The sequence below is a fragment of the Miscanthus floridulus genome, chromosome 9, assembly GCF_019320115.1.
Source record: "Miscanthus floridulus cultivar M001 chromosome 9, ASM1932011v1, whole genome shotgun sequence".
Lineage (NCBI taxonomy): Eukaryota > Viridiplantae > Streptophyta > Magnoliopsida > Poales > Poaceae > Miscanthus > Miscanthus floridulus.
This window is the reverse complement of record NC_089588.1, coordinates 118411418-118428420: the sequence shown is the minus strand read 5'-3', so window position 1 is coordinate 118428420 and position 17003 is coordinate 118411418. Positions and strand designations below refer to the sequence as shown.

The 17003-nt window shown below is 47.5% G+C and overlaps 1 protein-coding gene across 1 annotated transcript; it reads right to left on the bottom strand.

Moving 5' to 3' along the window:
• Window positions 1–10853: 10853 nt before the first annotated feature.
• On the bottom strand, window positions 10854–11738 carry LOC136480707 (probable disease resistance RPP8-like protein 2). The gene has a single exon (XM_066478173.1). It carries the CDS (start codon window positions 11736–11738, stop codon window positions 10854–10856), a length of 885 nt encoding a protein of 294 aa, XP_066334270.1.
• Between the last annotated feature and the right edge of the window lie 5265 nt (window positions 11739–17003).

Below are 17003 nucleotides of genomic sequence, written 5' to 3'. Positions count from 1 at the left end.
CTTTGTCAGCTTACAATTAGGGAGTGCCCAGGTATCAAATGGCTCCCTTCGGCTCTGCAGCAGCGACTGGACAGCGGCCTCGTGGAAGTTAGATAATTCCCGTCTTGAAGGTACGCAGCAATATTCTTTCCCGTATATGGTGCATGCATAAATCTTGCGTTCATTTGTGTTATCCTCTTGTAAGTACGTAGTTCTCCCCAGCATGCCTGTTTCCTGCCGAAATCCAATGTTAAAAGCTTTATTGAGCTTTAATTGATGACTTTTTTTTAATTAACTGATCGCTCTCCACGGCTGCTTGGTGGGCGTCTCTGCTCCTGGCTTTAATATCTCCGCGATTTGGTCTTCGCTCAAGAGTAAAGACCACAACCCAAATGTCGCCGTCGCCACTTATTGACATGGAGGAGCAACGGCAGCGGCTCGTCACCGGCGATGAATCCAGCAGCAGGACACGCTGAAGCTGAACCTCATCTGCAAGGGCAAGGGCAAGGGCACAAGCAAGAACCCCCAGACGGATGGAGTACAACGTAGCAGAACGAAGCGACGCAGGGCAAGGGTCCGCTCTGCAGCTAACCAGGCACTACCTTTTATAACATGTGACCCCCAGACGGATGCTTTTGCATTTGCATGGACTCAAAAAGCTGAACATGGATGCCGCAGGCTCAGGCAGGTGAGTCGAGCAACGCATATGATCAGAGCAGTGCCGGCCCTAGGAGAGGGGCACGCGGTGCAACGGCCGAGGGCCCAGGTGAGGGAGGGGCTCAAGCCTAGATATACAATCCCTAAACCCTATAGTCCAAAATCCATTAGCAAACGTCGGCCTTTCTATTCTTTGCAGCTTCCCCACGTGGCCATGCGAGCAGCCGAGAAACCGTGATGTACGTCCGCGAGACCGCGACTCGGAGAGGAAGAGTCACGTGGCAATGGGGATACGGACACGGTGGTGGGCCGGCGGCGACCAGGCTCCACTGCTCCAGGCTCATCAACAACGACTTCTTGCGGTTTTGCGATCCCAATTGGTCGATCAGTTCATTAGAGTCCAGACCCTAGGTATTTTTTCCTTGTTCGTTTTTAATCCAAATTAATTGTTTTTATTGAATTTCAGCCGATTAGTTCATGGAGTCCAGGCTCTAGGTTTTTTTCCTTTGTTTGTTTTTTAATATAAATTAATTATTTGTATTGTATTTCAGACTTCTAGTACTCTGATGAGGTGTTAGAATTTTAGAATGTTACCTAAGAAACAATTGTTGGCGGCTGAGAAAAGAAAACGTAAAAGACAAGAAAATCAATTTGTTCAGTCACAAAAAAGGTGCTATACATAAGTTTTTTTTTTTGCTTCGAGTAGTGTTGTGAATGTACGTATCATTGGATTTGTTTTTGTTTTGCAAGTAAAATTAGTGTCTATATATATTTTAAGATAAGATTGTATACATGATCTAGAGAGGCCGTAGCGATGAGTTTGAGAGAGGACCTTCAAAATCATAGGACCCGCACTGGATCGGAGTAGTAATAAAAATAAAAATAGAACATGAGGAGGGACTCATACGGTGGTTTTGGGGGACTTGGGGTGATCGAGCCCACGCGACAGTCTCTTGGCCATCAATCAAAATCGCTGGCAGCGTGGCATATGCGACTCGTAAGAGATTTTTGTGTCCATAGCAGTCAGCCAAGGCTCCACGTCCCTCCATCAATTGTTTTGATGAACAATTGATAGCAGTCAGTCAAGGGTAGCTGGCTGCCGGCCATGTGACCTTGTCCCCCTGGCCCTGGCCCTCCAGTATTGCCGACGTCGACGCGACCACACGTAAGGACGAGCACTGGAGAGCGGCGTGCTACCAAACCATTCTACGAGTAGATGGCATAGGCGACAAAATAAAGGTCATAATAAGTACACGGGCCCGCGATCGATGGCAGCAATAATTCCGAGTGGTTAGGTACATGTTGTTTTCGAGAGGGAATCGTCGAAAGGAGGTTTCTCATGCTTCAACTACATAGGAGTACGAGTTACCAGAGAGACCTTTCAGCTTGCCCACAACCTACCATTGTGTGTTCTCGACAACTCTCTGAGCGCTGAGTGCTCGCTCCAATGGCTGAACTAGCGGCCAGCCTGCTGGTTGGGCCGCTGGTGTCCCTGCTGAAGGACAAGGTGTCCAATTAGCAACACGCTAATTATTTTATCCAAAAGATCTAGGCCTAGAAGTAGTAGAGATGAAAACGGTCGGAAAACCTCTCAACCGTTTTCTACCTCTACATTAGGATACTAAAATGAAAGCGACAGCGGTAAAGCCGGACACGAACTTACGGAATATCAAGAATTTCGATAACGAGCAAATTCGAGCAGAATTATGTCGAACACGGTCGGTATACGAAAAATCAATACGGAATATTGACCCGTAGGATCAAGTGCATAACAATTAACAAGTGCATAACCAAGTGAATAACAATTAACAAGTCCTAGAACTTCCATAAAAAGTATCTCCATTTCACCATTTGACACTAGATAAGAAAGATATGATTTTTCTAAGGCAACTAGCGCGTGTACGCGATAAATATACTGTCGAAGCTTTAATTTTTTTTAATATCTTAAAGACCTAAAATGAATAAACTAAAAACTAGAAAGTTGTAGATCTCGTCGAGAGCTACAATTTTCATATAAAAATTATCTTCATCCGAGAACGTATGAAAAAGATACAATTTTTCTAAGGCCGGACATTTAGGGGGCCAAATTCGGTTTAAATCGAATTTTGAATTCGGGATATTCCGAATTACAAGTAGAAAAGTAGAAAACGGTTGGAAAACGGCTAAACTGTTTTTGTTCCGATTTTGAATTTGATGTTCTGAATTTCAAACCGAATTCGAATTTGTCCAAAAATACGAATTCGATCGGATCAAATATAGAAAATGATGCGGTTCGGTACGGGATATTTCCGTACCGTTTTCATCCCTACCAAGATGTCTCAGCAAGCCACACGTGAGAGAGAACACTTGGATGGGCCATGCATGAGCCCAATATTGTTAATTAGCCATTGTGCTAATTGATGGTTATTAGGCAACTCGTTCATCTTTAAGGCCCAAATGTTTATATAGCCCACATTTCGTAGGCATCATGTAATTGTCAAATTATTTTATAGGCCCCATTCGACTCATGCGCAATAGGCTATGTAATAGTATTACAACATGCCAAAATTATATCATACAGTGGGTTCAAGGGGCGGGCCAGGTGGGTGGCGCGGCGAGGCGGCGGGAGTGGGGGCCAGGGTTGAGGGGTGGGGGCGGGGCGAGGACAAGTGCAAGCGTGAGGAGGAAGACAACGGTCGTAGGGTGGAGTCGGGTCGCACGTGCTCCCGGAGCGCGTGACCAGTGACGCTTTATCGCGGTCCTTCTCTAGGACCTCAAAACTACATTCAAACTTTGGTAGAGTGAATACAAGGGAGTTATTTCTTCCTTTTCGTCAGAAGTGACTCTGGGGTAAAGTGGTGAGGGAGTAACGCGCGAGGGAAACTACACTTGTGCATATATGGCATAGAAATGGAATAATTCTGAAAAAACACATGTAACTGCCCAAATTAAAAAAATTCCATGACACGACAACCGTGACAACGTTCGTCACTACAATTTAAATACATCAATAATACAGTAGCCAAGATCATAGCAACGAAGTGAATGAAAGTGCTAGCTTCACCAGTTGGAGAAATTCCGCAAAGCAAACTGGACCCCCGATGGAGCTCTTGAAGATGGGCAGGCATGCGTGCATGCGGAGGCACACGAAAACCAAACTTAAGCCTCATTTAACATAAACACACATATCATTTGTGTTCCAAACATACTTGCAGGTACGCCAACAATAAGTGCTAGAGCGAAATGAAATATACTAAACAACAGGCATAATCGTCGTCGATCAACATTAGTAGAGGATTAAAGCACCCAAAGGCCCATCAAAAGCACACAGAGATATGTGACCGTGTAGTGGACTGACACCAGCTCCATGCATGCGGCAATATAGGGGACAGCAGACAGGAGTACCAAAATGCTCCCAACGTCCTGAGATCCACCAACTTAAGCCGCAAACACCTCCCATGGAGGATCAAGAGGCAAAAGGCTGAAATAAAAATCGTAAGGAAAAATAATTTTGATTAGCATTATTAGTCGAGCTTTGATGATTCATGAAGGTCAATGGAAATGATGGATGCAGTCGGCTAAAACAATCAACAACAGACTACGGTACTTCGAAGTGTGTGTGAACCGTTGATCTAATTGTAAATTATTACATATTTCCTATTCTTATAAGAGGTAATAGAAGAAACACAGAATAAATAGAGAAAACGTCTACTTATTAGATAGATCTAATATACATGCACGCATGATCTAACTTTGGTATTTGATGCAATAATGTGACTTGTGGATGAGATATAAAGTATCTTGCTTTACTAACATGTTCTTTTCTTGTAACTTGACAAATAAAGATATATACCTGTAAAATTAATTTTTTTAAAATGTGGAACGACTAACGTTATCCGTAATGATCTTTTCAACATGAGTAGATCCATTTTAGCAGCAAAATCATGTTGATGGTATACGTGATTTATTTGTCACTAGCCATAGCACAACACTTTTAAAACCAACATCATGTTAAAAATTAATGTTCTTGCGTACTCAAACATATAGTCTGTACGTGACAATAGTAACAAGTATATACTTAACTGTATCTATTTTCTTAGAAAAGTGAAAATAATTACTTCATATGTACAGTAGCACAGGCAGATGAAATTAAACAAGGAAGCTAGGGCGCCCGGGACGAAATTTAATTGTCCTACTAATTCTAAAAATCAAGGGCTATGATTTTCTGGGCATATTGTTACTATAACAATAATATAGTAATGGAGAAGTAGTAAGTGTTTGTGTCTTAGTGGAATGCGGAATGGAATGTGGTTATTAAAAAAGTTAGGCAGCTGGTACGTACCTCTTCATCGTCGCTGTGTACTGGTTGTGCCATCATTTGTTGATGAGCTTTGAATACATTGAGGATGAGTGCGGAACTATTGGGATGGAGTTCTGCTTGGCGCCTAAGCTCAGCCTCTGCCTTGTCCACGTCATCAGGGAAGGCATCCTTACAGTCGAGACGTGCCTTGACATAGCGTAGCGAAGGGAGGCACTCCAAGTCCAAGCCGAGATTGTCACTCCGGGTAGCGTGCCCATCCTTGTAGAAAGCCCTGACTAGGACAGTGAACCAAAGCTCGTGGAGGTTTGGCATCACAGCAACAGGGGCCGGTGCTACTCTGCTGCTGCAGCCCCCGTCCTCGGCTTTGGAATCAAATACCATAGCAACATCCTGTTCTTTCCTCCAGATGCTAAGTGAAGCACTAGTGGATTCACCGTTGGTCGCCCACTGGACCATCCAGTCACACAACTTGAGGATTCTCAACTTGTGGAAGAAGACATCATGGACAACAATATTAACTACCGCAGCCTGCTTATGAGAAGCCATCCCATAAAACCAGAGTCGAATAAAGTGGTAACTAAGGCTGGACGAAAAACTCGAAGCTCGTTAGCTCGCTCGGCTCGTGGCTGGCTCAACTCGGCTCAGCTCGGCTCGCTATGATAACGAGCCGAGCCGAGCCAAGATTTTAGCTCGTTAGCTATAACGAGCCAACTCGAGCCAGCTCGCGAGTTAAACGAGCCAAGCTTCCAGAAAAAAAAGTATCAAAACTTATATTAGTTTTTGTATTACTTCGTGTCTTGCACTTTACAATTGGCTGGTAACTGGTCTGGACCGTATAAATTGACTGGTAACTGGTCTAGATACAGTTCTTTTATATTATTATTATTCTCAAACTTTAGATAAATGCAAATATTATATTTTGTGTATTTTTTATACCTGGCTCGTGTGGGGGTATTAACCCCTATACCCTTACGGCTAAGCTTGGGCTGGCCCGGATCGATGGGTTCAGTCCACCCGAAAGACGACGTGCGGCCCAATTAACCTGATCGGAGTCCCGCACAAGGAATCAAGACGGATCTGGCGACCAAGCAGGATCCTGATCGGTTAGGATAGGAATCCTTATCCGGCTACATATGGCAATTGTAACTGACTAGGATTAGTTTCCAGATCTGTAACCCTGCCCCCCGGACTATATAAGGCGGGCAGGGGACCCCTCTAAAAAACATCTCTCATTGACATACAGCAATACAAATCAGACGCAGGACGTAGGTATTACGCCTTCTTGGCGGCCGAACCTGGATAAAACCTCGTGTCTGTCTTGCGTCACCGTCTTGTTTGAGGCTTGCGCATCTGTCTGCCGATAATCTACTACCTTGGACATACCCCTAGGTAGACTGCCGACCATATTTCGTCGACAGTGGCGCGCCAGGTAGGGGGTGTGTGTACTGCTCTCCAAGCAAACAAGATGGTCATCATCTCCGGCTCCATGGCTCCGCCCAACGGCCTCACATTCACCGTCGGCCAGATCACCTGGACCACCGGCCCCGACGACTCCATCGCCATGACCGCGGAGGAGGCGTGGATTCAACCCGCGCCGACGACTACTTCACCTGCATCGGCTACGGCTCCGACCACGGTGAACGCGGCTCCGACCACGGTGAACGCGGCTCCGACCACGGTGAACGCGGCTCCGACCACGGTGAGCGCGGCTCCGACCACGGTGAACACGGCTCCGACCACGATGGATCTGGCTCCGACCATGGTACATCTGGCTCCGGCCACGCCTACAGCCACGCCGACAACCCGTCATCCGCTTCCCCGCTACAGAGGAAAGCAGATCGACAACACCGACCTGCTCGACTCCATCGATCGGGTCGGCATCAAACTCGCTGAAACCCTAGCTCTGGTAAGTATGATTCAAAGCCAACCTAATGAGCAGGTAACAGCTCCCCACAACAGATCTACCCGACCAGCTCGGACCAGTCGTCCTGCACGACTTGGAACAGATCTTGTGGTCATATCTACTCCTGAGGGGCGCTCCTCTCGTCGCCAGCCAGCCTTCGCGACGGGTCTCCGACTCTGCGAGTACGAAGTCCCGACGGAGAACCACCAAGTCCAGCCCTACGGCCTGCAAAACGCTGCCTCTAGCTACGCGTACAACCTACGACGTCACTCGGATCTATGTCCTATACACCGATCTCGGCCGAAGCCATGCAACATCGTCAACATGGTCCGGATTGAAGATTATCAAGAAGGATCCGTCCACACAGTCCGAGAGGGTGACTCCAGCTCCTTGTCCGGCATCGCATCCAACGCATCTGTCCACACTGAGCTTCAGCGTCATGAAGATGAAGGCGTCAAATACGATCTGGATCTGCCAGACCACGCCCCGGTTTTCTCCCAGTTTCCGTCTTTCCCGCCAAGACGAGGGGATTTGATCCATGTTGTCAGCAATGACGAGCCGCCAGCAGTCGGCGAAACAGAACAAGAAAAGACTGCACGCGAAGCATGCAATATTGACCGGTTTAATCGCCGGCAAATCGAAGCTGAAGCAAACCAGGAGGCACGACGCATAAGGGTCCAACCACGTGACCTCAACAATGCTTTCGACAGGGTGGGGGACAAACAAGTCTTCAAGACCCCAAGCGCCAACGTAGCCGTTGCCATGGCGACAATGCAGCGGCTGCCCAACACTCCCGAGACCCAAGCAGTTCGTGACGACATACAAGCTTATCTGACGGCTACTATGGCTTAGACCGCAGAGATGAATCAAGCCCGGGCTCCATCCGTTTCAGTTGAATCGAGCCACAGCCGCCAATTCTCAAGTCGCTCACAGCCGCTCAACCGACGTGGCTCGCACAACAACGACCCATCGGACAACCGTCAAGGCGGAAACGGTGGTCATGATGGCGGTCGGGGCGACAACCGCCGCCGAGAGGATAACCGCCATGATGTTCGAGGTGACAACCGCCGAGATAACTGCGACGATCGCCGTGATAACCACGATCGCAAGGCTAATCTAGATGGCAATCGAGATCGCCGCGATGGCAATAACGATCTCTACCATTACCTCGGTGGACGTGATCTGCGTGCTCGCATCAACCAGAGAGCCAACGATCGTGCATCCCATGAAAGCTATCGCCGTATGGAGTATGACACCGCTCACGGTCCGCCGGGTCTGAAGCAGTTCACTCCACACCTTCGCCAAGTCATATGGCCCAAGAATTTCAAGCTCGAGAAACTTCAAAAGTACGACGACAAGGAAAACCCGGAATTATGGGTCATGCTCTACGAAACTGCGTGCCGATCAGCCATGGCTAATGAGCACGTCATGTCTAACTACTTCCCAGTCGTTGTTGGTCATGCAGGTCACCAATGGCTGGTTAGCTTGCCGCCGAACTATTTTGACTCTTGGCAGGAGCTCAAGCAGGCCTTCATCGACAATTTCATCGCTACTTGTGAACAACCCGGCAACAAGTATGATCTGCAACGGATCCGAGATCGGAAAGACGAACCACTGCGCGAGTACGTTCGGCGTTTCTCGGAGATGCGCATCAAGGTCCCATCAATCTCCGACAATGAAGCGATCGAGGCTTTCGTCACCGGTCTTCACTTCCACGACGCCCTAAGAGACAAGCTCCTCCGGAAGAGACCTGATTCAGTCACAGCGCTTTTGGCCACCGCTAAGAAATACGCGGATGCTGACGACGCTAAAAAGATAATCGTTGAAGAAGCAGCAAGAGTTCCACGCTCCGACCACCCTCCAAACCACGATGATTACCGCGGCAATCATGGTCGGAACGACAATTTTGACCGCCGCAACCAGCGCAACGACTCCCGCGACCACCGTGACCGATGTAATCAGCGGCACAACCGCCGCGACGATTACAGGAGCAAGCGTGCTCGGGAAGACGACGGCGAGGTCAATACCGTGAAAAAGGGTGGCGGACGACGTAACTATGAGGACGACTACGCCAAAGCATTGAAGGGGCCCTACCAGCTCCATCCTAAGTCGAACCACACCATGGAGAATTGCTGCGTCCTCAAGACTATCTATACACGTCAACAGGCTCCGGATACGTCCGACAAACCTAACGACGTGGGGGAACAGCGCAACGAGGACAACGACGACGACGACACAGACCCTCGTCATAAATACGTCAAGCCGACTAATTGCATGCACACCATCATCGGCGGCAAGGTGTCCATTGAGACCAAACGATAGCCGAGTATGACCACCGCTGTGCTCGGGGACTCTCCCGACCACTTCTTGGAGTTTTGCTCTCCTCGGCTACATGTGATTTTGTGCTCACATACAGTTGAGAGACATTTATTTGGACCTTGCTACAAGGCTCATACTTCGCCTTCCAGTAAGCTCGGGGACTACGTCGGTACGATGCACCTGCCGGTGTATCTTGCTTTGCCTGTACGGCAATTGGATTCTTAACTTTAGCGACATTTCTTTTTAGACCCTGGCACCACGTGCCTACGTCACCTACTACCAGGCTCGGGGACTAAGTGGGCACACTTCACCTTGCGGTGAATGTGTTTGTTTAAATCAACCCCTGTGCTTTGAATGATTATAAGGATTATTAATATGCTCGGGGACTGCCCCGACCACTGCTTGAATAATGGTTCTCCTTGGCTACATGTGATTTGTACTCACATACAGTTAAGAGACATTTCTTTAGACCTTGCTACAAGGCTCATACTTCGCCTTCCAGCAAGCTCGGGGATTACATCGGTACGATGCACCTGCCGGTGCATCACGTTTTGCCTGTACGGCAATTCGGTTTTCAACTAAACTATGAATTCTTTTTAGACCCTGGCACCACGTGCCTATGTCACCTACTACCAGGCTCGGGGACTAAGTGGGCGCACTTCACCTTGCGGTGAATGTGTTTGTTTTTCGACCCCTACGCTTCTGATGTTCAAGGACGCTATGCTTCAAGACCACTTACATTTCTTTTCAGAAATACAAGTGGGCACACTTCTCAGGACAGAAATCCTTTTCTTTTTTCTTAAGAGCACCATACATTCTTCGGACAACCAACTTCTCCGGTGATGACGGTGGTCGGAGGCGTCAAGGATTCAAGCCTCGCTTGTCGGAGAAGGTTAAAATGACGTGTCGCAGCATAATACATGATGCTCGGGGACTAGCTGTGGGGGTATTAACCCCTATACCCTTACGGCTAAGCTTGGGCTGGCCCGGATCGATGGGTTCAGTCCACCCGAAAGACGATGTGCGGCCCAGTTAACCTGATCGGAGTCCCGCACAAGGAATCAAGACGGATTTGGCGACCAAGCAGGATCCTGATCGGTTAGGATAGGAATCCTTATCCGGCTACATATGGCAATTGTAACTGACTAGGATTAGTTTCCAGATCTGTAACCCTGCCCCCGGACTATATAAGACGGGCAGGGGACCCCTCTAAAAAACATCTCTCATTGACATACAGCAATACAAATCAGACGCAGGACGTAGGTATTACGCCTTCTTGGCGGCCGAACCTGGATAAAACCTCGTGTCTGTCTTGTGTCACCGTCTTGTTTGAGGCTTGCGCATCTGTCTGCCGATAATCTACTACCTTGGGCATACCCCTAGGTAGACTGCCGACCATATTTCGTCGACAGCTCGCGAGCGTAACGAGCCAGCTCGAGCTTTTAACGAGCCGAGCCGAGCTGGCTTTCTGGCTCGTTAGGATAACGAGCTGAGCTGAGCTAGCTCGTTATCTTAACGAGCCAGAACGAGCCGAGCCGAGCCAAGCCAGCTCGTTATCCAGCCTTAGTGGTAACAGAGTTCTGGCAGCCCACCCAAGGCTCTCCGACCTGCCTCGTCCATATGACGCACATACAACTCCAAGTAGCAAAGGTTGGGGAGAAGCGTGGGATCGATGAATGATGGCACACAAGGGAACTAGATACAACATATACAGAGACGCCTGAGATGTTCCGGAAGCACAGCTTTGTCCCACTCTGTTGAGGCAGGGCTAGTTTCTCCATACTTAAAAACATGCAGATGCAGATGCTCGAGCTCCTGCAGATTGCCTAGTGACTTCAAAAGTTCTTCCTGCACGCTCTCTTCCAGCCTGCCCATGCCAATCACACGGAGCACCCTCAGTAGGCTCTGGTTGCCCAGCACCTTCAAAAATTGCCTCTTGGACTCAAAAGACAGCATGTCAACACGTATCTGTAGCTCCTCCAGTGATGTCACCTTCTGGAGGAACCCATCGGGCACCTTCGTGTATGGGTCACATCTTACGCAGACCAACCGTGTTAGCAAGCTAACGCTCGATGGCAGTTGGACTTGCATACCATCTCCTCCGATACCTTCCAAGTCCAGTGTTTGTAGGAGCTTTAGAGCTCCTATCGCCTCGGGGAGCTCTTCAACATCTGTATGTCGTAGCCCTAGGTACCTCAGATGAACTAGTTTCCCAAGATGCTCAAGCCAGCGCCTGCCATACTCCTGAGTATCAGGTGATGTGCACCTCTCTAAAGCTAGCACACGTAAGAGTTTAAAGCTCGGATGCAAGACAAGACCACGGATATCACACCCATGGGCAACCAAAGACCTCAGTTGTGTCATGTCCATATCACCGTAAGGATGGAATTGACCCAGCAATATCCTGTTCTGGTGTGCTATCCGGCGCACCTTATGTCGTGATGATGTTCCCCCATCCTCATTTGAGATAGTGATGAAGTTTTCTTCGCCTGCCAGACCACGAATAAGATCAAGGACCATGTCATGAACACGGCAGTAATGTATGATGCCTTCCACTTCTGACTCTACCCCTTGGATCATGTTTCTGTTTATGAGCTGATGGAAGTATTCCTCTCCCCGCTGAAACAGGCTTGTTCATGTTTTCTTCTCTATAAAACCTTCTGCTATCCACTTCCATATCAAAGAATTTTTCTTAATCTGATAGTCTTTGGGATACACACTTAGGTACAGTAAGCAGGTCTTCAGATGAGAAGGAAGATCATAGTAGCTAAGGGACAATATCCACACAGTATCATCTACTCGTTTGTTCTCTCTGCCACGATAGAAACCAGGAGAGCTACAGACCTCAAACCAATCCTCTCTTGATTTGCCCACCAACAAGCTAGCCATTGTGATGATAGCTAATGGCACACTGCCACATTTGTCCAGAATATTTTGGGATGCCTCTTCAGGATGATGAGCAGGACATTTGTCTTCACCACCATATAGTCTCATATAAAAGAGCTTCTTTGAGTTGTCATGTGAAAGTGGACCAAGCTGGTAAACCTCATCGCCACAGGCTACTTCTAGATTTCGAGTAGTTTTGACTACTCTACTTCCGTTATTGTTCCGATGCAAAGCTGATCCTATTGCTTGCCAAGAATTTATGTCCCATACGTCGTCAGTAACGATGAAGTACCTACCAAAAAGACAGTACAAATGAATAGGCAGAGTTAGTAAACCTTGGAGCATCTATCGTCTATACTATACTATACTGTACAAAGGAGAAGAAGAGCGGCACTACATCTGCATCTTTGATTCATAATGAAAAAACAAACATCTTAGATTTGTTTATCAAATATAAATTCCCTAGCAAGAAGAAGTATTAATTGTACCACAACTGCATCATCGATACATAATGAGAAAGAAACATCTTCAAATTAAATGGTAAACGTATGTATCACTACTGGATTCAGGTTCTTTGCCGAGTGCCTGAGGCACTCGACAAAGGCCAAATTGCACTCGGCAAAGCCTTTGCCGAGTGCGACACTCGGCAAAGAACACACGGCAAAAAATTGATCGGCAAAGCCCTCTTTACCGAGTGTCTTTTATCGGGCCCTCGGCAAAGGCTTTGCCGAGAGCCCCGGGGACACTCGGCAAAGAAAAGCGACCGTCATGGCGCCGGTTCCGTTGACGGTGGCTTTGCCGAGTGCCAACCCTGCAGGCACTCGGCAAAGATTTTTTTATTTTTTTAAAAAAAAATTCTTTGCCGAGTGCTCCCTGGCCGGCACTCGGCAAAGTTTGATTTTTTTTAATTCTTTGTCGAGTGCTCTATTTACGGCACTCGGCAAAGTTTGAATTTTTTTTAAATTCTTTGCCGAGTGCCCTCTGGCCGGCACTCGGCAAAGGTTCAATTTTTTTAAAAAAAATTCTTTGCCGAGTGCCTTCTTGTCGGCACTCGACAATGTTTGAATTTTTTAAAAAAAAATTCTTTACCGAGTGCCCTCTGGCCGGCACTCGGCAAAGTTTGAATTTTTTTTAAAAAATAATTCTTTGCCGAGTGCCCTCTTACCGGCACTTGGCAAAGTTTGAATTTTTTTTAAAAAAATCTTTGTCGAGTGTCCTCTGGCCGGCACTCGGCAAAGTTTGATTTTTTTTTAAAAAAAATTCTTTGCCGAGTGCCATGGTCATGGCACTCGGCAAAGCTGGAAAAATGGTTTTCCGAGCGCCCATTTTTCCAGCTTTGCCGAGTGCTGTGACCATGGCACTCGGCAACGGGATACTTTGCCGAGTGCAACACTCGGCAAAGTGACCCAAAACGGCAATTTTTTATTTTTTTTTACATTCCATCATGACAAATAAATTCAAACAATCATATATCTCATCCATCACATATATATCTCATTCATCACATATATATTTCATCCATCACATATGTATCTCATCCATACACACATCCATCCGCACATATCACATCCATCACAATATATATCACATATATAATAATAAGTGCTCAAGTCCATCCAAATAAATCCACAAGTCTATCAAAGTCCACAAGTGCATCACAAGTATATCACAAGTCCATCACCAAGTGAACAACAAATGAAAAAAATACAACATGCACTCATCTCGGCCACTGCGACTGTGGTGAAGGCCTAGTTCCATCATTCGGAGGTGCATGAGGTGGATTATTCAAACCACCGTCAGATGGAGACTGCACAAAGGAGAAAAGATTGCATGTGAAACAATATTATTTGGATAGCTAATCTAGGAAGGTAGAGGCCATACAAGCAAAGCACAAGAGAAAGTAAAAAACTTTCATACTCACAGGAGTAGCTAGAGCTGTAGGACGCGGAGGCAGAGGTGGAACCAACAGCCCAGCTGGCAGAGAGAAGCATACACGTTGCCCAAGCCCTTGTAAGAACTCTGTAATGTCCGTCAGTCTCTACGCCTAGGCCTACCGCTCGGCCCGCTCGGCCTCCAGCTGGGCCGCCATCCTCTGGTGCCCGGCCTCCAGCTCCTGACGTTGCCTCATTTCTTGTTCCAGCCGGGCCTGCAATATTTCACTCCAATGTTTCAGTAATGCAAGCTAATTAAGGTGTGTAAAGATCAATGTATGACGAGTAAAACAGGAATAACCTCGAGTGCGTCGACCCGGTGCTATGCAGCGGTCGGCCGTGTGCGAATGGCCGGGCTCTCGCTCGTGCTCCGTGCTCAGATCTAGGAGAGAGAGAGGGAGTAGAGGCCGTGTCGATGACGCCGTCGGCAAACCAGAACCGCCCATGCTTCTTGCCTTGCTCCGCCCTCATGATAGCCTCTCCATCGAAGTCCTAGGTGCTCGGATCGTGCTCTGACCCATGGAGCGACCTCGCCACCTCAGTGTACTCACTGATGCGGGAGTGGACGCTCAGGTTCGTGTATGCCTCAGGCGGATCCTCCAGGTTGAAGGAGACGTCGGACGTCGCCTTGCCCTTGTGGGCCATACACCATGCCTGGAAGTCCGAGCAAGCCTGGCCACTATGTGACGCCGACTGCGAGAAAAACATCACGATGATTAGAAATCAGGCAAAACTGAGCGTCACAATAGATAAATGAATTCGCGTACCCATGCTTGTTTGTATCCGGCGAGGCTGCGGCTGCCTTGATGGTGTGCTGGACCTTGCATCTACAAACGACGGTCCCAGGCATCCCTGTGCATCTTGAGGTACTCCTCCGTGAACCACCTGTCCACCATCATCGCCCAGCACTCGGGATATGCTTGGCACCACCAGGGAATCATCTACACGTCATCAAGTATTGGACATATAAGAAGATCAAATTAAACCAACTTAATCTCAAAATGAATCAATATTGATGTTCTTCATTTACCTCAAGGTACTGCTCTCGGGTCAGCTGCATCTCTCTTGCGTCTTTCTTGGTTTTCCTCTCTCCAAGCTTCAACCCATAGTAGGTTACGATGGCCTAGATGCGCACCTCATGATGCATGTCGGAGACGAGTTTTTTATCGGCTTTGGTAGTCGCCTGCTCTGCCCTGGCCTCAAATCCCTCCTCGCATCTGTAATAAGTCTGCATACAAAAGCGATGTATCCATTCATTATTTCAAGAAAAGTCCAATGAATGGGACGTATTGAGCAATGTTGTGCGAGGAAGACTTACCCAAAGCTCTGCCTTCACCCGCGCCTCCTTGTTGGGGTACTCCGTATCGGTGGCGATGGTGTAGTAGTCAAACGAGTAGGCCGGCTCCGTCTTCAATGCATACGTGACAATGCCGGGGAAGTGTTGCCTACACAGAAGACCCAGGTTGCCATTGACTAGCCGTGCACTACCACCCGACACAACCACCCAGTTCCTGCACAAGTGATTAAGAAAAATTATTAGTTTTTTTCATCATATCATATGAAGTAGTGGTGATAACATATAAAGTTACTTACTTTTGCCCTTCGGGGTGAATCACTGGGCGTTGGTGAGGAAGCGGAACATGTGGGAGGCTCACGGGACCTCGCAAGTAGACACTCGAAGAGGACTCAAAGGAAGCGGAACTCGTGCCTGCCGCCTCTAACTCGTTGTCCTCGTGCGGCCCCTCCTCCTCGTCCATCTGCCAAACTAGCTCATTGTCCGACTCGTCCACGGGCGCCACCTCCTCCTCCGGCTCCTCCTCACGCAGCGTGGGAGGAGACGGCCCCCTCCTGCATCTAGCGGTCCTCCTCCTGTCCGATCCCTCCGCCGCCCCCTCCACCTCCTCCTACAGCCGGCGTGGTCTTTGGTAAATCGAGCTCACGGACCTATGACGGTCGCCCGCCATCTTTGTTCAATCACCTGCAACAAAAAAGAAAAACAAGACGTAATTAGAAATAGGTGCAAAAATGAACAAAACATAATTACAAAAAACATTGTATTACATGTATTAAAAATAATCTTCATGATTGAGATTAGCTGGATCATAGGTCTCGTCATCACTATCAACATTGTCCAACTCATCAAAACTATCCGAAGGAGGAATGTTGTCTTCATTGTCATTGTCTAAACGTAATCGTTCAAGCATTTGTATGTCCTTTAGATTTCGCACCTCGTCTCTAGCGTCCTCGTCATCATCCCTTTCATTGTTGTCACACCCAATTTTAAGGATAAAATTGAATGCACTAACTCATGTGTGCCCAGGGATCAATCACACACACAAGCTGACAAATTATAAGAGAGTATTATCACAGTGTATCTTACATCACGATAATAACATAACTTAGTCTTCTACATCACAGCGGAAATGAAAAGATAACTCTCTCTCGTGGAACACCATCACAGGGAAGGTCAACGGGTTGACCACAAGCCTAATAATCCTCAGGGAATTCCTCATACCCGTTGTCATCTCTTACCCATCCGGGTTTTTTATCCAAATATAGAAATAAACAAGCGTAAGTACTTCCCGTACTTAACAAGATAACATGGGGTTATGAAGCTCAAAAAGATGACACTGGTTTACTGCTGTTAGCATTTTTAGTATGTCCAAATTTTATTAACAAGTATAATCAAGTTATGCTTAAGCTCCCATTTATACCCACATAATCAGATATCAGAATCATTTGCATCATTTTATCATCGTACACCATCATAAATGAACCACATTGAGTAACCAATTATTCTATGAGTTTTCCGGGCCACTAGGTTTCCTCAGTAGGCAGATGTAGGAACCCCCCTTTCCTATGGCACATATCCATCGCGGCTATACACATAGGAACAGAGGCAGCCCTATACCCAACGTGGCAAGCCCCTCTTGCGCCATAAAGGTAACCTCTAACAAGCTAGAAAAGGTCCTATTACTGAGCTAAAATCAGAGCCATATGACCCTCATGGTTGCACTGTTAGTCCCAA